General features: G+C 41.8%; 1 protein-coding gene across 4 annotated transcripts in view; it reads right to left on the bottom strand.

Annotated features, from left to right (window-relative positions):
* The window catches only part of LOC146973506 (A-type potassium channel modulatory protein KCNIP2), an 85091-nt gene that overhangs the window by 30440 nt on the left and 31874 nt on the right, over positions 1 to 22777 (bottom strand). Inside the window, exon 1 of one of the 4 annotated variants that reach the window (XM_085800119.1) lies at positions 17263 to 17670. The exons of the other annotated variants lie outside the window; for them this stretch is intronic. Within the exon in view, the coding sequence (XP_085656245.1) occupies positions 17263 to 17350 (88 nt within the window). The 5' untranslated portion in view covers positions 17351 to 17670. Of the gene's footprint in view, positions 1 to 17262; positions 17671 to 22777 lie in introns of those variants that run through there. 4 annotated transcript variants of the gene reach the window in all.

Consider the following 22777-nt stretch of genomic DNA (forward strand, 5'->3'; position numbering starts at 1 on the left):
GCATAAAGTCTGGCACACAGCTGGGTGCCCTGGTGTTTGACAAGGAGAGGAAAAAGCTTATAAGAGTCACAGGTTCGCCCGACATCACATGTAAAAGTCCCTGAGCCGTTTTACCAGTGCAACAAAATGTCCTTGAAAGACTACAAAACAAACACGCCGTGACTAATGACAGCACATGAAACATCTTCACCGTGTGTCACCTCCTCTGTTGAATAAACCAACTGCCAGCTGAATTCATCACTCATTATATTTGACTGACTCATACTGTACGAGTCTGGTTGAGGATAAAATACTGTCGCTGGGCTCACAGGCCGTCCGCTGGCATCTGAACGGATGTCTCAGTGGACAACAGGACGAGAGGACAATGACAACAAGCACATGGAGCTGACGCTATGCTGATTCAGCAGTTTCTAAAAAGGCACAAAATGATACAACCTATAGTAAAGGACAAATCTGCCTCGACTACACAAGGAAAAAAAAACTCAGTCAGTACAATTACAGACAAGCAAAAAAAAAAAAGAAAAGAAAAAAAATACAAATAAGATGAAGGTCAGAAACCTGTGCCTTATATTATATTTATGAGTCGATATGTGCAACCGACTATCTTAAAGAGTTAGATATAGCCTACTGGAGATATCTGGGGAGGAAAGGAGAGGAGAGGAGAGGAGAGGAGAGGAGAGGAGAGGAGAGGAGAGGAGAGGAGAGGAGAGGAGAGGAGAGGAGAGGAGAAATGGTCTCTCACACAGGCCCAGTCAAATGCTCCATTGTGTTAAACCTGTCAACTGTCACCAAAGAGAGCGAGTGAGGGAGAAAAGAACTGGCGGAGAGAGGCAGAGAAACAGGGAGAGAGAGGCTGTCGTCATGGACACGACACATAACATCAATTCCCCAGGTTTGAGTGCTCACAAAGCCGCACACATACACACATATCTTCCCTATTATTTTCACTCAGCTCCGGGTACTGGTGACACCGGCACAGACACACACACTCCCATTTCATCTATTATACTGCGCCGGCCAATGTATTGATCCTGCGCACATGTAATATACAAAGTAACACTTATTCAAAAACACACGCACACACGCACACACACACACACAGTGCAGTGTGTGCTCCACCACACACAGTTAAGTTTCTGCAGTGCTCTGAATACCAGACCTTGTGGACATGACAAACCTCATTACCATGGCGCCCATTAGTATTCTGCAGAGCAGGCACACACACACACAAACACACGCACATTGAGTAGGGTTATGTCACAGAACAGTTGCATATGGCTCCCAGAAGATAATTGTTTCTAATCCTCTTCCTGCCTCTGTTCCGCCTTTGAAGTAAACATACTGTACTACATTTGTCTGAAGAGACTTCTATTTCTAGGCTGGATGAATCAATCCTCGCCTGCAGGAATACGATCGGTCATAATCATGATCAACCCCTGTTTTCTGGGTTTCTTTTTATGTACACCGCTCTCTATTGACCTCAGTCATTGTTTATCCTCTCCTGTGGGCCACCGACTGTCCTCTCTGTCCTCTGTCGCCCCTGCCCAAAAAGTGTGAAAGTTTATATAAAGGGTCTGGCCAGATCGCATTAAATACATTTTTCCTGGAGCAGCCCAGCCATGCAGAAATGTTTTTGCCTGCATCCCAAAACAATGGGGTTGAATTGCTCCGAAAAAGACATTTTACATTTCCAGACAGCAGCATGATTCTCTATAAACAATGTCTCTCACAGACTTGGCTGTAAACAGTTTTCATCGGAGTCATTTCTGCAGAAGAAACACCAAAGCTCCTATAAAAATGTGTTGACAGCCAGCTTTGTGGATTATCCAGACCGACGAGGATAGTGATTCTGCAAGATGTAATTGAATTTTTTAAGCATTTTTCAATGCGAGCACAACAACCAAAGTTACATTCACATCCAATGTCAGTCTGTGTGTGAGACACATACCTCAAAACTTGGGCAAATACATCTCAACTGCAACCCTAATTCACAAACAGTAGCTAAACAACACTCAATCTTTTGGACTATTGTGAGCAATAAAATTACATTTTCCTGCATGGATCCAATTGTTTTTGTTCAATTGTGGCACTGTAAGGCACAACAGAGGAGATACATTTATATATTTTATATATCATACAACACATAGGGATAAAAAATGATTTCAGAATATCATTGACTGTTAGTTTAATTTACAGGATGGCTTTTATCCAATCTTTTTACATTTACTCTTGAGGACTATGTAGGTTAATATAAATATAATCACTGTTCATTTTCTCACTGGTGACACTTTGTTTCTGCCTGGAGTGAGGGAAGGTGTAACTACTTTGACAGTTAATCTGGATTTGTGTGAATCTACGTCCTTATTCATTTTAACAATCCATTTGCTCCATCTCTAACTGTAATCGCTGTCATTGTTTTGTTTTTTGTCTTTTGTGCGTTTTATCTAATACACTTCTCAGTGGAAGTCTTTGAGGGAATATAATAATGACCTTTCCAACTAAAATCACAACGGCAATATCTGTCAAAATAACTGCAATGTGATTTGTTTTGTTTTGCATGTAGCCCTTGTACCCACAATGTTAACACAGGATGGGTGAGTCTTAACTGAAAACCTCAAAGCCGACGGTGAGTAAGCAAGCGTTCAATTCCTGGAAAACTGCTATAAAGAGAACACAGACAGACAGACAGACACAAACACACCTGATAAAATTGCTTTAACGTGTCCTGTGCTCCTTTTTCACCATGGCAGGCAGGAACACAGGTCATGACGTGTTACACAGTGTGGAGTGGGCCTCCACATCTATAAATAGCCCTGAGAGGAATCAGATTTGGAGAACCGGGGGTGGGAACTGATGAGATCACACGTACCCCATGTGTGTGTATATGTGTGTGTGTGTGTCAGTGTGAGCGTACATACACACGCACACACCCACAATAGGCTCGGATCTTTGGAAAACGGGAGATGGAGTCAGACTGACATCATGCAGACTCGCCGACAGACGAGCAGACAGAACAGCGGGAAGGAGGCAGAACAGAGAGCGGGAACAGGCTGAACACACCACCTCGACTGAGAGGACAGTGTGAAGTGACACCGAGATGAATACCTGGTGGAAAAACCAGGGGAGGGTCTGACTGGGGTGATGATGAGGATGAGGATGACGAACGTGAAGTGGTTGACATGTCTAACATCCATGTGCGTACTCATGCAGTCCTTTCAAGGACATCACAGTATTAATAAGACATGAAACTGGAACACTTTGGCATGACGGATCATCCATGCAGTGTATATTCTGTCTTCCACATGAATATGATTTTAATATGTTTGACTTTCACAGAGGACGAGAGGACACGGCTGTGGAAGAGAGTCAAAAGACTGGAGTGTGTTACTGTTCCATTACAAAATGAGACATCCATCATCTTTAAAAAAAAAAAAAAGTTAACAGGTGCTCAGACCGATGGTCGGTGTAAAATCATGCTGCTTGTTGATGAAGGCTGCCAAAACTACAGCTTGTTGCTCATCCTTTTGGTAGTAGATGTAGTAGCAGATTCAACCTCTGAAAATGTGTTTGTTTTTGTTTATATAAAACACGTAAGACAAATCATTACATGGATTTTTTATACATTTAAAGTGTGCTGTGCTGCTTTAATTTGGATACAAGAAACAGAATAAATACAACATTACATTTTTCTTTCCTTCCGCTCCAAAAACAAAGACAAACTACTTAATGCTGTCGACTGAATTGTTCATGATCTATATTTTAATAAATTACTGTAACAAGGAAAGAGTAAACTTGAGGAAATTACTTATTTTTGGAAAACACTATTTTTGCATCAAAAATCAACCAAACGTACCAGTTTCCTCCTCCCCTCTTGAATCTACATTTAGAAACCACAGTAAAATGCTGCAAATCCAGTGATGCATGACAATGATTAAGAGTGACAATAGTAGGAGTTCACTTTAATTTGGCTGTGCTATTGCTCATGCTCTAAGGTTAAAAAGCTCCTGATGCCATTTGCAGAGGACAGGAAGTCAAATGAAGTACAACATTTTTGCCAGTGATCGAGTCTGGACTGAAGCTGATAAGTGACCACTGTAAGCTCATTGATCCACTATCATCCCCTCTGTGTTCGACAGTTCGAACGATATTTGTACATGATGTGAGCTTCCAGATAGCCTCCTTGCAGCCAATCAAATGCTAGCATGCCTATGTTGGTTGTCTTGGAGACATAGCCTCTGGGAGGGAAAATCGGAGTGATACAATGACTTAACTCCAAACAGTGCCAATGTGTTCATTCAACTATTATCAGCGACTTATCCCTACTGTCCATATGCAACCCTATGCCCTTGTGTAAGACATCATCATTCTCAACTCTAAAACCCAGAGGCACGGTTATACACACACACACAAACACACACGCACACACACACACGCACACATACACTTTTAGAGCTCACAAATGACTGACAGGCATCAAGCGGGTGCAGAAGAAAAAGATGACAGACAAGTGCCACTCGAGAAAATGACAAGCAAGCGACACATTTACAGTGATGGAGCGCGGAGAGACGTCAGGCATTGTTGTCACTCAAGAATGATAGTGATGAAATCTCTCAGCGGGACAAGATAAAATTATCCATCTATTTATTTCTTTATTTAATCTGCTCATAGATTGTTTTAATTTTATCTTGTGCCTTTATTTATCAGAGAAAAGTCAGGGGTGCTTGTTTTGTGAGTCATCATTGATATTATCGACTAAATTAAGCCTTTGTTCATTGAAGCCACCCATTGAAGTTCTCTTTAATCTGAATTATCTAATCTATTTGTTCATCTATGAAATACTTTGCAAACATCCTGTTTTATTAAACACGTTTTATGCTAAATGTAGATTTACCCTCACATGCCATGAAATTCATTATTATCAGATGACACTGAAACACATTGATGACAAAGTCTGAGGAGAGAGAGAGAATATTAGGGGAAGGACTGCAGAAATACAAAGGCAAAAAAACAAAAAAATAATCTGCTTGACATGTTTGTGTAGAAAAATAAAAGACATTTTGTAACTCTCTGGCCACGTTCAACTTCTACACTATCTCCCTTTAGCTGTGTCCCTTCCACCAGCCTAATCTTTATCCCTGGTTTGGTTTCCACTGGTGTGTTCACTTCCTTTTTTTTCACCTCACTAGAGCTTGCTCTTATCACCACAATCCTTTTCATCCCGCCTCTACCTCCACTTCTATCTACCTTCCTTCACTTCCTCCCTTTGCTTTCACCCTCTTCTCACCCACTCTCTGCCGTGATGACCGGAGGTCAGCCTCACAGTCTCTCAAGGTCATCCCTGTCCGAGGTCTGGCCTCCTCATGCCTGGATGGCTGAGTGGAACAGACAGCACTGTCCCAGTTGGGGACCATCAGACTTTTAGTGCCTCTGACCACTGGCCTCCCTGGTGGATAGGCCTGATGTGCATCCTTTCTTTGTTCCCATCCTCTACTGTCCATTATAAAGAGTGTGACTCAGAGAGAAAGACAGGGAGAAAAAAAAAGAGGCGGCAGGAGTTGGTATTGAATAAATACATAAATCTAATTAAATCAGCCATCTGAATTGGTTAAAATTGTAAATAAGATTTGTTTCATATACAGTATTTTTTTTACATAAGCCAACAAATATGTATATAACAGTTGAGAGAGATGTCATCCAAACTTCACACCGAAACTGCCTGGAATTGCGGTGTCATCTTCCAGATGGACGCAAGTGTGGTTTTTTTTTGTGGTGAGAAAACAACATGAACCAACCGTGACAAAACAGCTGATTATTATTCGGATCACGGAAACCATTTTCTAATCTTGCTGAGGTGTCAGATGCTTTACCTACTTTGTATTTTTCTAGTGGCACCTCTTTGATGGATGAGGTGATTCATGCTCGGTTTTGCACGATTCTTAGTGAGCTCAGAGCCACATTAAAACACTGTGGTGACATGACATCCACTGTATGGAGTATATACTGTATCTCCATTCAACTTCTACAAAATACAAAAAGGCAGCTATTTTTACAATGATTGATCAATGATCATTTTTAAGTCTAAATACTCAAAATGTTACTGGTTTATCTTATATTACAGTAATATAGTTACAGTTATAGTACATTTTTAAGATGCATCAGGCTCTGCAAACTTCTATAATTAAAAATCTCATTAATTAAAGAAAGAATCAGACTGTTATTCAGGTCAAGATCAAGACTGAGAGTAACTAGGGGCGGCTGGCTTGGCTCGGGAGAAAGACACAGATTGGAAGGTCAGTGGTTGGATTCCTGGCTCCTCTAGTCCACATGTCAAAGTGTCTCTGGGCAAGATACTGAACCCCAAAATGTATCATTAGTGTGTGTGTGATGAAAAAGTGAAGAGTGCATAGAGAAATCACTGTGTGCATGGGTTAAAAGAAAGAAAGAAAGAAAAGAGAGTCAACACCGCTGGTCTTTGTGTTGGGTTCAAACCCTGAAGTTTGTGTTAAGTGAAGTCAGCTGTAGCTCACATCCATGCAGCACAGGGAGTGTAACTGATATGAGACGCCCGAGGCATTTAATAGCTATAGTTAGCTTAGATTTATTCACTGCTGTGATAGCTATAGTTAGCAGTAAATTTATCCACCTGCCAGGCGAACTTGTCAACCAAGGATGGAAAATACACTTCCATTGAGTTAGTTAGCCTTTAATGACAGAGGGGCTGGCTGGAAAGAGATGATTAGAAAATTAATTATTTATCAAAATACTACTAAAAATTTCCCCAGAAAACTGAAAAATTGAGAACAAGTCATTAAGGTGTAAATTGAATGTTCTGAATTTCAAGTCATGGGCTGTAAATCTTTACGCATGAGGGCATATGTGTGGCGCTTGTTTGTATGTTTGTGTGAGTTTGAGTGACTCAATGTGTGTGCGGCTGCACCTCAAGTGCATGTGTGCCTGACGGTGGAGTTTCATTAATCTCAAGGAATGATCAATAACTTACTAACCTGTTTTCACCTTGCCTATGTGTTTAATGACTGACTGGCTGGGGGTGTTGCGTGGCCACAACACTGTTAATATCTGTGTGCTACTCATATGTTACACAATACACACACACGTCTCATCCTTGTTTTTATTCTCTCTATCCTCCACTCGGATTGCCAAGTATACATTTACCTTGGCCCATGAATAATACATCTACTATACCGTCATGTCATCAGTTTCAGGAACACAAATGTTTCCAACTCCAGTCTGGTTCTTTAAGATCTAAATGATTTACTGCTCTGCCACTGACAATTAATCTTTTACTCTTGCTCTTAAACCTCAGCTCTGCGTTCGATACTGCTGATCACTTTAGGGAATCAGCCTTAAGGAGGTTTTAATCATGTCTTCAGATGGGACATTGTGGTCGCTGGGCGTTCAGGTTTATTAAAAGGAGTTCCCCTGCACATACTTTGTTATGTATAAGCAAGTTTTCCTTCAAACACTAATGAAAGCCAGGACTAACTGTTGATCCTCCTGATATCCAGAAACCTGGCTCCTCCCAACATCATATAACAACTGACAAATGGTACTGAAATGGTATTAAATATTGCATTACTCTGATCATTAGATAAATTGCCAAGAGTGATTATAATTATGTTTTCCCACAGGAACGCAGGCGGTAATGATGCAACAGCTTCTGGAAAATGCAGACCAAGATACAGCCATTAAAAACTAATAGGAATGGATGGATATGGACAAATGAGAGGGGAGAGGTTGAAGTAAAAGAGAGATGAGAAACTAGGTGGGCAAATATGAACCATGTGCTACAATGGCATAATGTTACAGAACAGATGTTTTCTATAGAGGCTTCATTTTAACATATGACCCAGACATGCAGACATAGAGGCCACCGTGGGGCTCCCTGGATTTGCTGAGGGAAACCTGAGGACACTGGACACATCTGCTGATGTAGGTCTGTGTGTTTAGGGAGCAGTAATGCAGAGAGCGGTGAAAAAGGTTGAAGATGTTCCACATGAACAGTCAGAGACCAGGAGGAAGTCACCTCACTGCCACTGGTGGCAAGCGTGAATGTGTGCAAATATGTAATCAATGCACCAACTATATCTAAGTTGTGTACTTTACTTTTATTGTGCATATGCAGCAAATCCTAAATACAGTCTTGTTTCTGTAGTGTTCCTGTGAGCTTGATATATAACGGATAATTTAATAAAGTAATGGACGTTTCAGCCTATTAGCTACAGAAACAGCACTCTCAGCAACTTTGGAACATATCTTTGAAAAAAGAAATCAATCAATCACCAATCACAGCAGCACAATGCGGTTGTTCAATAAATGCAAACTTTTCATAAAGGCAGAAACTACTTGAAGTTGAAGGTTAAAAGATAAAGGACTCACAAGTGTAGCTATATTTCAGCACCATGGACAGAGGCGCACAAAGAAATAGATTTAGCACTCTGTTGCTTCCACATACAAGAAGAAAAAATAAATAAATACAAGACTTCTACTTGAAAAAAAAGCATAGAAATGTTTTATGACCACCAATGGACTTTCTCCATTTCTTTAAAAAAGCCAATGAACCATTTGTTCTCACAAGACTGAAAATACAGTGACAAAACTTTTTCTCTCCAGCTAGTAGATATTATCCATTATCCTAGACCTTATAAAAAATTTATCAAAGAAGACATTTTGTCCTGTTCCAAACAAAAAAAATGGCCTTAATTTAATTACAGAGGGCAAGCTGACTTTAAACTGGGATTCAAGACAGAGACAGACAGTCACAGCCTCACATTACCATGTGAGATATGGTATTCTCCTGCAGCCACTGCATTTACAAAGACAACCCACGCTGTATATTGCTGCTCTGTGTCCTTGCTGCCACAGTAGCTGCTACAAAGACACAATTGAATTTTCAGGGCAAATGGGAGAATTATGACATAATGCATTTAACAGTGACTGAGCCAAAATGTATAAAACGTTTTTAAGAAAGTTTTACTCGAAGCTGGCTTCACATCCAGTCTTCAATGACAAAATCAATGTAGTTTTGCCTCAATAGCTAATTACAGTATCAAATATATTGTCTTCTTCTAATATTTGGGTTTACTGGAGTGTTTTCACCACATATTCAGGACATGTATGTTAAAATTGCAGTCAGATATTCTGCGATTCTTTATTTGGGAATGAAATAATGCTACCGAAGTGAAAAATAGTGAAAATATAATAATGGAAGTGACTGTATATTTGCTTGGAAGATGAAATATTCATAGTCTGTCACACTCTGTCACAATCCAGCTGTGGTAGTTGCAAATCGTTCACCCGTTCATGCTCCCTGTTTGGTGAAATCGTTGTTCGATGTCTGCCAACAAGCAACCAAACTTCAGCTATTAAATCATCCCTCACAATCCTGGGGTGAGGTCATGTCTATATTTTGTGGACCCGACAGACCAACCCAACCTGCAAGCATTCACACATTCGAGAGCACCAAGGTCTTGTTCACCCTTTTAGTTTTTCCTCTCTCCTTCTCTTTCTCCACCAGTCACACCTAGTTTTTCCCCCTCCACCCCCCCACCTCCCCACCCCCTCAACGCTCAGACTGCTACTAATAGGAGTTTATTTTTAGCACATGAGAGAGGTGTGTGTGTGTGTGTGTGTGTGTGTGTCTGTATATACACATGATGGATGAAGGTGATGTTTCACACCTTTCTCGTAAGGAGGATGGAGGTGAAGGGAGTTGAGTTTGAAGGGGGAGGGCAAGAAGCGGGCTGGTGAGCGAGGACACATTGGTGGGTGGGTGGGGGTGTGGGATGGGGGGTGGGGGCAGCTGCTACTACACGGGTGTAGTGTAGTGTCGAGCAGGAGACGGAGGGAACAGGACAAGGCTCCAACCTGAAATCCCTGCTGGCACAGCAAACTGACCTACAAGTGGCTGAGGATCAACAGGCCACTCTGCAGCAGATGATAGCGCTCCTCTTCACGGATATGAGGGATGACAGGAACAGCCTGGTGTACTGCACCGGCCAATTAAAATGCATGCAGCTCATACAGGTCTTTGCTTTGGGCGAAAACTGACATTTAATCACATATCATCATTTCTCGCATCTTGTCTTTGCCTCGGTATCTCTCAAGAGGAAGGTGCAGAGATGCTCAGTGGTGACACGGGTGTAACCTGCTTTAAATCATGTCGAATGTGAACATAAGGAGCAGAAACTGATATAGACGGTTCAGTACCTGACAGGCAGAGCAAGCTGGAGAATTGACTCAATCAGCCTGGGACGGAGCGAAATGTGAACAGCATGGAGCAGATTAGGGCTAAAACCGTGGGACACATGCCAGAGAAAACAAAGAATAAGAAAAGCAAGCAACAGATACACAGAGGGATTAATCAGCATACACCGAGTGCACAAATAACTACAAACCAACTGTCGCTCTTTCTTTAAATAACTTGATCTGGGATGCCACTGCCTGTGCATAAAAACGGTGGCACATGCAAAACAGAGATGTAATTTTTTTTTTAAATATAGATCCTCAGAAAGAGTTTTTTTTTTTTTCCCCTTCAGTACCGGCTTTGACCTTGAACTACAACAAGGAATTTATTTTTAGCCAACCTTTTTATCTCAACTGCGAACATGCGAGTCAGGAGGTGTCGACGGCAGACAGAAACAGAGAGACACAGAAGCGAATAATCAGCACAAGCGAGATAACTTAAGTGAGAATCTTCACATATCTGGCGACAAAACGAGTGTGTTCTTAAAATGGATTTGTGCGCGCAGACGTGATAGAAAGTGACATCTCTCTCTCGATCTGTCTTCTCGCTTTGTTGCTCTCCGTCTTCCACTCATTTCTCATCACGTCACGCGACAGATTATCAAATGACAAAACACTTCTCGCAACTTCTCACAAGTAAGCAGAATAATAATCTCAAATGAAGTGGAACAAAATCTTGTAAATGAATCCAAATATATCTACACTTCAAGTTGTGTCTACCCAAATCCGAGGCTTCAATTCTGCTCCCTGCTGGGTTTCATATTGCCTATTAGGCTCTGATGAGACAGCATCCAACTCAGTCTTCACCCCATGGTAAAGCACACAAGCAGGCTTTAGCTTGGAGTAAGTTATCCTTATGGTAATGAACAATTCCCTTCCCACTGCGCCTGCCATTACCACACACTGTGATATGGCTTGGTTCTCCCCACAGCAGCACACATGCACACACACTAACCCCTGCAAGCACTTATTAGAATTTTACATCACAAGCAGCCGATGTTTTATTCATTAAGCCTCCAGTTGACATTTAATGTCATTTTTTTTTTGTCAAAAATGGAAGCAAAATGATGGACAGGTGTGTAATGACATTTGTCAGAGACAAGAGGGAGGGCACAGAGGTAACACTATAAAACTTCATAAACTCTACAGGTGCTCCAAGGAGATAGCTCCATGGGAAAGATGAATATATTTTCACCTGAGAAAGACAAAGCATCTTTACTCCAGGTTAAATGAGAAGCAGCCATTTGGTCACTAAAAATTACTCCAATAAGTTCTTAAAGCCAGGCAGAGCAACTGTAAAAAATAAAAAAAAAACACCGAACAACAGCATCAGAATGTTTTGATAATGAAATACAAAATGTAATAGCAGCAGCATCTCATACACAAACACATAAAGCTCAGTATCTCTGAGCCGGGGCCAAGGCTCGGACAGAACATTCTTCATTTATAGATGATGGGCTGATAACAAAATCTCTTTGGTCATGGCCACGAATGAGCTGCAGAGAGAATTGGCTTTAAGGAATTAGAGCTGAGAAACAAGTCGAGGTTGTGGAAACGTACGTGTGTGTCCCTGTCAATCTGAGCCAATGTGTGTGTATCGTCACCGGTGTAAGTACACTGTACATGCCCCGACACAAAGGTGAAGCAGCACATGGGGGAGGTAATCACAGGTTATTAATTAGAAAGTACAAAGTTCTAATGGCCTCTGGAGGAAGATTTACACCCACTTTTGTTTAGAAAAATGTCAAAGCCCCTACTGTACTGTAACAAATGACTCCCTCTCTGGAGAAGGAAATGAATGTGACTATTTCTTGGTGCTCATATGTACACTGTGAAGGCTTCCTGTAGTAAAATAGGTGCAGTCGGGGAGAGTGTGTTATACAGAATGAATAAGTCACAGGAAGCTGGTCTCTGCAGGAGGAAACGCATGATCTTTGTCACCTGAAGGGAATTATTTTGCAGTAGAGACCAGCATGTATTGCTGCTCATTACACATTAATCTTCTAACATGAAATATTGATGTACGGCTATTTATTACAAGCCATGTAATTTAAAAAAGCAAACAAGGTATGTGTACAGTTACTCTGGAGCAAAGTTGTTGCTCATTAATGAGCTGGAAAAAAAAATCAACTGCACTTTGTCACTGTGAAATTATTGTCAATATGTCATTATGCAAAAACACAATCAGAATGTGTTCAGTGGCCAGAGACACATTCACCTGAAAACATGCTCAAAATACTGTCACTGTCCAGTAATAACACGGTGGACAACTGAACAGCAGACTTTTTTTTTTTTTTTGGCAGTTTCTGGTTTTGTGAAACGAACACAGGCACTGAAACAGGGATTCAGTGTTTTGGACACATTTTTTTGTTTCCCCACCATGAGGGGATTATGCTGCATTAATACAAATGAAATCATGGGACAAGCACACCACAGACACGTGACAACATATAAACAAGACAAATATTTTAGTATGTGAAAGTAGACAATTATAGCCCTTAATGCAGCTTTAATCGCTAATTAAAGTTTAACTCAACCTCTTCTGAGGACTGTATGGACATATAGAGACAGTATTTGATTCTTTTTCCACTTTTTGTTATTATGTGGTGTCATGTCATTCTCATCCAAATTCAACCCGAGCAGAGCTTGAACTTTCCAAAATAACGGCTAGTTTCCAGTCTCTTGACAGGACAATGACACACAGCAGAGGTATGTGATAGTGCTGGGGACAGGAGGCACTGTAGGAGGAGAGGCTAGGCTACAGAAAGAAGGAGACCTGTGCTGTCAGCTTTATGTTAGATAAGAGCACAGCTAAAGGACAGATCAATAGGGCTTACTGAGATCCTATACAGCAAAAGCCACAATATCCACAGACTCAGATAACATCATGCAACAGGATGAAGTGGGGAAGGACGAGTGTGTGTGAACGGATAGCCGTATGTGTGTGTGCAAACAAATTAAACAGTATTTAACACTTTTTAATTGTACTAAACGGAGCTAGTCCCACTATTAGGTAAATCGACACAAACAAAGCTCTAGGGCAGAGGAGGAGCAGAGGAAACACACACGCACACATTGGAGGAGCCACACACACAGCAGCATGGTCTTGTATCCCCTACAGAGGCTCATGAAACAAACTAATTAGTGGGCAAAGTAGGGGCAAGAGGGAGGGTGACTACAAATGACTGTCATCAGTAATGCTCACACACACACAAACGGCAACGAGCCATAACCAGACACAGTGAGGCTTCTAACCAATGTGTAGGTCGATGTTGCGGTAGTTGTAATTGACAGAACTAATTATAGAGGCAAGAGTCTATTCAGAAACACACCGTGTGTTATCAAGGCTGAGGTAAGAGAAGAAAAGCACAAAGGTTGAATTTTTCACACCCAATGAGGCAGAATAAAAACACCCATTAACCTGGGGCTTTTCTAATGTTTGTTTTTGCATAGGTTAAATCACTGTTATGTTAATACACAGTTTGACAGAGTAAATTCTGTCTCATCGCGGCTGACTGAAATGGCTCATCCCTTGGCACTTTGGCACATCCAAAAATGCCACAACACTCAAATACCAAACTGTGAATGGCCTTGATGAAATCCCTAAGTAGCACAGCCATTATACAGTTCAGCCCTCACTGGCTCCCATTGCACCGAAGCAGACATCGCTCTCTTTCTCTCGCTCTCCCGTTGGAACAGACATGCAGGAGCCAGTAGTCATGGTAACTCCATTCTGGGTAAACTTAAGGATGTGTATGTATACACACAGACACACACACACGCACACACTCACACAGACACTGTTTTCCTGGTGTGGCAGCTAGTTAGCTGTCTGAACAGTGAGTAGTCTGTTTTGCAAGCTTGATGTGAAAATACTGTGTTTACCAATGTTTCGATTTTCCTGTCAGACTTTACAGTACAGGTGTGTGTGTGTGTGTGTGTGTGTGTGTGTGTGTGTGTGTGTGTGTGTGTGTGTGTGTGTGTGTGAGGGAGAAAGTGAGAGAGTGTCTGTATACAGTATGTATGAGGGACCATACAGATGTTGGTAACATCAGTAATTGCAATTAGCACAATTCTTTCAAGCAATTATGCAAATTAGCACAATCAAAGGTCAATTAATTGATCATGGATAGTTTTTAAATCATCTGCTGTATACCTACTGTAGCTTTACAAACAAAAGTTCCAAAGTTGGTGTTATTGTCAAAATAAAAAACAATGACTGAAGCAATGATTAAAGGGATAGTTCACCCTAGAATGATATTTCGCTCATTATCTACTCACCCTCATGTTGACTAAGGGCTGGAAGAAGTTTCAGAGTCCTCCGTCCCTTCTCTGAGTTACAGGGGGTCTTAGCGTAGCGTAAAAAATTAAATAAGTCCACATTCCAAGCATGTTTGTAGCATTAGCTCTGTGTCTGTTGTCCGGTCTTCCGCTGCCAGCGCGCATGCGCAAGGTTCGCACTGAGACCGACTCGAGTCTCAGTCTGGTTGCGCATGCGCGCTGGCAGCGGAAGACCGGACAACAGACACAGAGCTAATGCTACAAACATGCTTGGAATGTGGACTTATTTAATTTTTTTCGGGACAATTACGCAATTTGGGGCTTCAGCACAAGACGGACATTACATACGAGCATCATGGAGGTATTTGGATGTTTTTTTGTGTGTGTTTTTTTACGAAGAGCTCTGGTGTCCCTTTACAACCGTTGCCTTGAAATGCACTGCTACGCTAAGACCCCCTGTAACTCAGAGAAGGGACGGAGGACTCTGAGACTTCTTCCAGCCCTTAGTCAACATGAGGGTGAGTAGATAATGAGCAAAATATCATTCTAGGGTGAACTATCCCTTTAATTAAAAATTAACAATTAAAAAAAAAAAAAAATGTGTGTCTCAGCACCAAGCTCATTGGTTTCTAAAGACCTTTCAACAAACTTTTAAAAACTACTCAGCAATATATAGTTTAATTGAAAAAACAAAAACCAACAAAAAAGAAAAAAAAATTACAAACACTTTACGAGTGATTTGTGCTTGAGCTTGTCCCACCACCGAATGAAAAAGGTATGGACTGTGATTGTCTTGTGTGTGAGGATGGCAATGACAGGTGACACAGACCACAGTGACCAAACTGGAGCCTGTGTTCAAGTTCAAGTAGATGGCTGCAGACCAAGAAGTCTTTCTGAAAGCAGCATGAGTGACTTGAATTTGATTCAGATGACCATGGATTGCCAGTTTAAGTCGATGTGTAGTGGAGGGACATGGCCTTTCAGGTTGACCAAAGACCAAACAGTCTGTCAGGGTTTCACTGTGTGTGAAAGAAAACCAAGAGCACTGCTGTATTTAAAGTTACAGATAACCATAACATACACCAAAAGCTGGGTCAGTATTTACTTAATATATTTCAACATTATTTGAAAAAGATTGTACGTCATCACTTCAGTATTGAATCTAAACTTCAACTTTTTTATTTTAAATGCTTTAATATGATCTTTTCACTGATCTTATGTGGTAACGCAAGTACAATTTTAAAAACATCTATCATCTCTCTGACAGCCAAATCAAACCAAATGGAGCGTAAACAACGGTTGTTATTTCTTTTCCAAATGGCAGAATTGGCCATCTCAGTCAGTGGTTTTGTTTAGGGCTTGTGTTTGTGCACCTCTCCACACATGTATCCACAAGCAGCTCCTGCTTTCAGGGCACGCACACGAATCTCTGCAGATGTCAAAGTCTGAGGAGATAACGAGGAGAAAAGCAGAGGTGGAGATGAGCTGCACGGACGTCAAATTAGCATTCAGACACCGCTCTATTGACAAGGTCATCTAAATACCGCTTTATCTCCACCTTCTAGGATCAACTGCTGGGATTCAATAGAACCACCCCACTTTGTTGTAACTTCCCCAAGGCAATGTGAGCTGCTGCTCAATATCACTCACAAGAAAAAGAGGAGGAAAATGGGTGTAAAGCTTAGCAGCAGGCTGTCAATAGGCAATGTTACAGGGGGTGTTTCTGGCAAAGGACACTTTATTCAACCAACACTAAGCCCAGTAGCGACTAAGGGTGTAAGGACATAAAAGAAATAAAACCTTCTAAGTATCAAGAAAAGATTGTGCAGAAGTTTGCCGAAGTTTATTGCTAATTCTCTATGAACAGATTAGCATTATAAAGTTGTGTGTATCTGTACAGAGGGAGATAGAGAAGAGGGGAGGATGGGAATGGGTGAGTGGATGTCACACTGAGAGCTGGCTGAAGGGCTGGATAAAAGGCTGTATGACTCTTTCTCCCACTGAGAGTTTCTCAATGGAGGTGGAATGCCACAGGCATCCAGAGGGCAATCTGTTTGACTGGTGGAGAGGGAGAAGGAGGAGAGAGGAGGAGAGGGGAGGACAGAGCCGTGAAGGAAGTGGGGAGGGAATAAAAAGGCGGATAGAAAGAGGGAAAAGGGTGAGTTCAAGCCCACCAGCTTTCTATTTCTCACTGTGAATACTGATCATTGATTCTATTATTATGCATAAGAATCGAGAAAAGTGGAAAAACATATGCCCACAATTGCACAGACACTTATAGTATAGTATATACACATATAGTATATAAATAGTATTACACTATGCAGGAAATGACTGCAATCTTTAGCCTGTTTGATGTCTAAAGCTTTGTAGTCTCTTTTGTTTGGAGATGAAACAAAGCACTCAGACAGACATGGACACACACTCACACACACTCACACAAGTCCACTCACAGTCTTTGAAATGATATGCATGTTTTGGATCTGTGCATATGAGGAGTTCATCTCCTGTGTCAGCACTGAGGTAGAAAACAAACTGAGCCACAGACACAGGAGGGAAACTGGACTGATGGACCAATAACAGATCAGCAAAGATCAGAAGCCACACCAGGAGCTGAACACAGCGGCAAAGTCCACTCAAGACCATCTCCACTCACGAAAAGACATGGACCCACCAAGGAAACCTCTGGGTGTGGTAATGGAAGTTTTGGGTGCCTACCTTGGGTGAGCGTTCCCATGAGGAAGCGATAGAAATAGCGAGCCACCTTGGTGAGCTGCCTCTTGCACCTTTTCCTGCACTGGCTCATCTTGGTGCAGCTGTGGTGGAGGTGGAGATGATGATGGCAGTGCTGGTGGTGTTAGTCAGCTAGTCTGCCGGCTGAAGCAAGCTTTCAAGGTAGGAGGGGAGGAACAGAGCACCGGGAGTGTGTGTCAGTAGGTGTGTGTGTATGTGTGTGTGTGTGTGTGTGTATATGGGTAGTCTGATTGCCGCTGCCTCTCTTCTCCTCCTCTCTCACCCCCTTCCCTTTCCTCTCTCTGTCGTCCTCCCCCCACTCTCTCTTTCTCTCTGTTCTTCTCTCCACCTGTAGGGCGCTGGCTGTCAATCAGCCAGCCTCGCTCTGTCTCCTCCCCCTCACGTTCTGAGGAGCCCCATTCTGGCCTCTGATTGGCTCGGAGCAGAGTGTGGCGGAAAATTACGGACCGGCGCTCATGTGAGAGTGTGTGTGTGTGTGTGTATGTGTGTGAGTGAGAGACTAAAAAGAGAGAGAGAGAGCAGTATAGTACGAGGAGGCTGGCTTGAGTGGCAGGTGGTGGTTTTTCTCTGGCTGCGCACTCCACACATCTTGTTGATGTTTTTTTTTGTTTTTTCTATTTTTCCTCCACTCGCCGCTAAAAAAGAAGACAGCCTCTCAGAGAGTGTGTGTGCGCGTGTGTGTTTGAGCCAGCAGGAGGTTGAGTAAAGTGACAGAGAAAACAAAGCATACCCATTAATTAGCATCACACACACCGTCCCTCTGTGTGTCTGTCTCTTGCTTCCTCATTAATGGTATTCATAATACAAAGGATGGAGAGGAGGAGCAAAGAGGAAAAGTGAAGGTACACGAAGAGACAGATAGGGAGGTGGAGATGGGGCAAAAAGGGGAATGCATAATTAATATGTTTCCCTCCTTTCTCCAGTGTGCTGAAATTTAAAGAGAAAAGACTTGACAGGAGAGAGAGCTTGTTGGGCAAATACCAGCCCTCACGATGGACGGATTATTATCTGCCAGCAGAGAAGGAGGAGAGGAGAGAAAAAGGGGAAAGAGGAGGAGCTTTTAAATCCTGAGGGATTGAGAAATAGGTATTTATGTAAAGCCTTTCAGCCTTCATCCTTATCACTCTGCTTCTAATCGCCATCTCACTCAGTGTCAACACTGCAGAGTCACCAAACGGGGAAAGACACACACCTAGTTTTCCCTTTAGGCATTTTTTTTTATTGTTTTTCCCTCTACAACTCCCACATTACCCTACTAAACTGCTGCCACTCCACCTTTATCCTCTCTTTTTCTCCCTGACGCTGAATTAAAAGTGATTACCGTTACCACAGCAACCCACAGACTCTATGGATTTTGGCCTAAGTGGCAGACACACACGTACACACAAACACACACACACACACACACACACACACACACACACACACTTACATTCACGTACACACCTGTCTGTTGGTCAGGCCAGAGAGGAAATCAATCAAACATCAGGCAGATGCCTCCTCTAAACACTCTGGCTCATTCTCATTTAGAAGTCACATGGAGAGGTAAAAGTGCAGGTGGATGTTGGACAGCAAAATGTTTTAAAAGCCGATGCAACACGAGCAGACGGAGAAAAGAGCCCTGATGTAACCATGAAACACATAATGATTGATTCTGAGAAAAGGCACTGAGAACATGTGGAGAGGGTGATTATGAAAGACTCATGTAACACTTAATACCTGTTAACTTTGACTCCTGTCTTTAAGGGGGACATATTATGGAAATATCACTTTTTTAAGGCTCTTTAACATATATTTGGGTGTTTGTCTTGCCTTCAGGGCCCCAAAATGTGAGAATTGACAAAAAAAATCTGTAATGTGCAGGCTCCCTAGGTTAAAATCCACGTGGTTTTACGAGCTGTTCCCTCAGATGTCTTCCAGTGATGTAACTATCGAATTTGCATATTACCACCCCTACCTGGGACCGGTAGAAGAGGTGGGGCGGGGCAAGCAGTGGTTCATTTGCATTTAAAGGGACAGGCACTGAAACCAGCCGTTCTGAACAGGGCTGTTTTGAAAAGTGCTGTGATGTTTGATCCTTGGGGTATTTTATCCAAAGCATGTCACAGATATGTCTTTAAGACACCTGGGAACTATTTTAAATTGTGGAGAGAGGGCATGATATGTCTCCTTTAAATTAACTCCCCGATGTGAGTGTGAGCACACACAACAACAGATATTTCAGAATATCTGAAAAACTACTTGGTGTGAAGGGCTCACATGTAATTTGGAGCATGAGTCTGACTCTGTCGTTTCTCAGAGGAGTTTCACATTTTTCCAAACTCCTTCACCTCCAGCCCTGACACTGTGGGTGATGTGAGGTGGAGCGATGTCAGACCCTGGGAAGATAGATGACGTGTTTACAGAAGATGTAGAGTGGCTTGTCTGAAACACTGAGGCGCCATCAGCTGAACCAACTAGACAGGGCAAAGGGAAACAGTAAGAAGCAGTGGTAAAAAATAAACATTTTCAAGTTTAGCTGTCCAGACCAGCGGGAAAATGAAGATTATCCACAAAGGATATAGAAGTGTTTAGAAGAAGCACACGAGTGGGTGTGGCTGCTTTAGAACAGGAGAGCTATTGTGGTTGCTGTTTTAAACTCATCAAGGACTTGCATTGAGATTCTCAGAGTACTGTATACTGTATGTATGTGCATGTTTTTTCACAAATGCCTCATCTACAAGTCTGAGTCACCAGCACCAAGATGTCCAGGGTGTGAACTAAGCAGGGCAAAAATAATTATTACTAAAAAAACACAACACAAACACAGAACACATCACCTCACATGGCAGAAATCATCACCTGACAAACCTTCTGTATTTAGTGCTGAGATGATAATTGAGCCTTCAATCAGTGGCAGCAGATCTTGATTGTGTTTTTGTGCAAGGAGCAAAAATAGTGTCAGTCTAAAAATGTCAGAGAAGTGAAAAAAATATATAAAAATGGACAGCAAGGCACAGAGGAGGAGCTGTCAGAGAGAGAGAGGTCAAACTGACAAGAAGAAAGATGAGTTAAGGAGCAGACAGACTTGCTGCACCACTGACATGTCAGAGAAGCTCCAGATCTGCAAGCTGTCTGAGTGATTGGATCCATCATTAGGATGGAGACCCTTGAGGCCTAAGACCTGCCCTGACCATCAAAACACTGTCGGAAACATCATCAAGCAACCGGGTAGATCTCTGGCTTTTTGGCAGGTCAACAGCAGGATAAATCTATAAATCTAACCAACTACCTGATTGACCTCTTCGACTTTCTTTTTTCAAGTTTCTCAACTCCATTCAAACCTTTACTAGCATATCAAGGTTCATTCTGAATAAGAAAAAAAAGCCAAGACGTGTGTGAAACTACTGTCTCTGTGTAATGAGTGACAACATAATGATTTTTGCACAGCTTTGGAAAGGGGCGCAGCAGTCTGTGTAGGCTGCCATATGAGCACAAAGGCACACAGGAATGTTGGAGGGCAGATGTGACACTGACACTCCACTCAAGTATCTGGCAAAGACGGGCACGCATACATGCACACTCTCGCACATTTGTTGTTAACACTATTTATGTGACGGGCAAAGGCACCAGCTGGTGAAACCCACTCAACACTCTATTCACTGAGAACATGTGACTGAGGAGGGAAGAAAGAGGAGAGAAGGGAGGAGAGAGGAGAAAGGGAGAGAAGAGAGTGGAGAGAGAGGAACAAGAAAGAGGCACAGGTGGAAACACTTGTCTTAAGGGAAGTGCGCTTAAGCCTTAAATACAAACAAAAATGTCTGTCTGGCTCTTAATATAATAGAAAAATAAAGGGAAGAGGAAGCAGTACTGTGACATGAATTTGAAATAAACCATAGTAAGTCATAAGATGTATACATTATTTCCTGAGAAATGTTGAAAAGTTGAAAAATTAAAAATGAAAGTTAACACATTCTTCCCTGGCTTGCAGATCCCATACTGCTGCAGTATCTCAAACCTTGAATCTGCAACATGGATCAGTTTAACTTAAAATGAAAAAAATTCTTATGCTCCTCTGCTAATGCCTCGTGTGGTGCCCAGTATTATTCTCTCTACCAGAAATGTTCTGCCCTGTGCTTTTAAACGTGCTCTGTAAATAAAGTCGACTTGACTTCACAAAGCAAACTATAATGTGCAGCACAAGAGTCTTGTTGTTTGGGCTATTATGTGAATGTAACTATGTCCTTTTTCCCAGTTTCTCACCATGAGAACAGATGACAGACACTGAAATAAACTTTTTTTTTTTTTTACAATAAAGGATCCATTTTAACTGTATATAAGTCACCCATATGCATCAATTAACTAAAATGAACATGACATGATTGTTTATCAGTCAATTAGACTTGTTGAAAACATACATTGCTGTGGCTCAGCAGGTATGGCACATGTAGACATAGCAGCCTCTCCAGCATTCAACGACTGAGTGGTATCTATCAAGCACATTCAACAATAAAACACCAGAAACTCCTGTTATATATGGAGATCGCAAGAAGAGAACCTCTCCATGTCTGTGCCTTATTCATATTTAGGGGCAATTCTATGGACAAGGTTACAAATCAAATGATATGATGAATATGTGTAGTGCAGACACCAAAACATCACAAAATAAGAGCCATGATGCTGCTGCCATCTGCAGGCAAAAACCTGCACCAGCACAACTCAAGAAGCGGTCGCCTGCCCTGAGGGCAAGCAGATGGACTGGAAGGAGACACAGGGGAAAAGAGGCTCATAAACTTTACAAAAATGCACACTACACACACATACACACACACGAACACACCACACATATCACTTTCTGACTTTAATAAAGACCATAGAGGAAGAGGGGATATTAATGAAGTCTAAACACTATATGCAGCTAATGATGCATGCTTCTTCCAGCTGGGAGAAAAAATCAACGATGGTGCACTTCAATTTGAATGCTAATGAATATTCATTAAAAGCTGTTCTAAAGATAAGAAAATATGGATTGCCAAAGTAATTTGTGTCTGTGTTTGCGACCAAAAAATATGCATATGTGTATGTCAGCATCAAACAGTTTGGCCGCCACCAGGTACAGACAGGCCTTATGGTTCTTTCATTAGCACGATGACCACTAATGGACAATATGTCTGGTACATGAGAACGACCTACAGAGTTATCATAAAGACTAGGTGCCATAAAGAGCGACACAGCATCATTTTCAGGGTACAGTAGAGACCATCCTGATAAATATATTAGAATATTTAAAAGTGGGTCTAATGTCAAGTGTAGCACTGAAAATGTCCATCAAACAAATCTATCCATCTGACATACACCTACCAGCTCATGACTGATACACAGTATTTAACACAGAACAATCTGAAACAGCACTGATACTGTACCTGCTAATTTGCTCTTTCCAGATCAATTGAGTTGAGTACAACTTCACAGACCTGTTTTCCATCCTGAATATTTACCG

The sequence above is a fragment of the Trachurus japonicus genome, chromosome 15 (genome assembly GCF_045865225.1).
Source record: "Trachurus japonicus isolate A0001 chromosome 15, Traja_1.0".
Taxonomy (NCBI): Eukaryota; Metazoa; Chordata; class Actinopteri; order Carangiformes; family Carangidae; genus Trachurus; species Trachurus japonicus.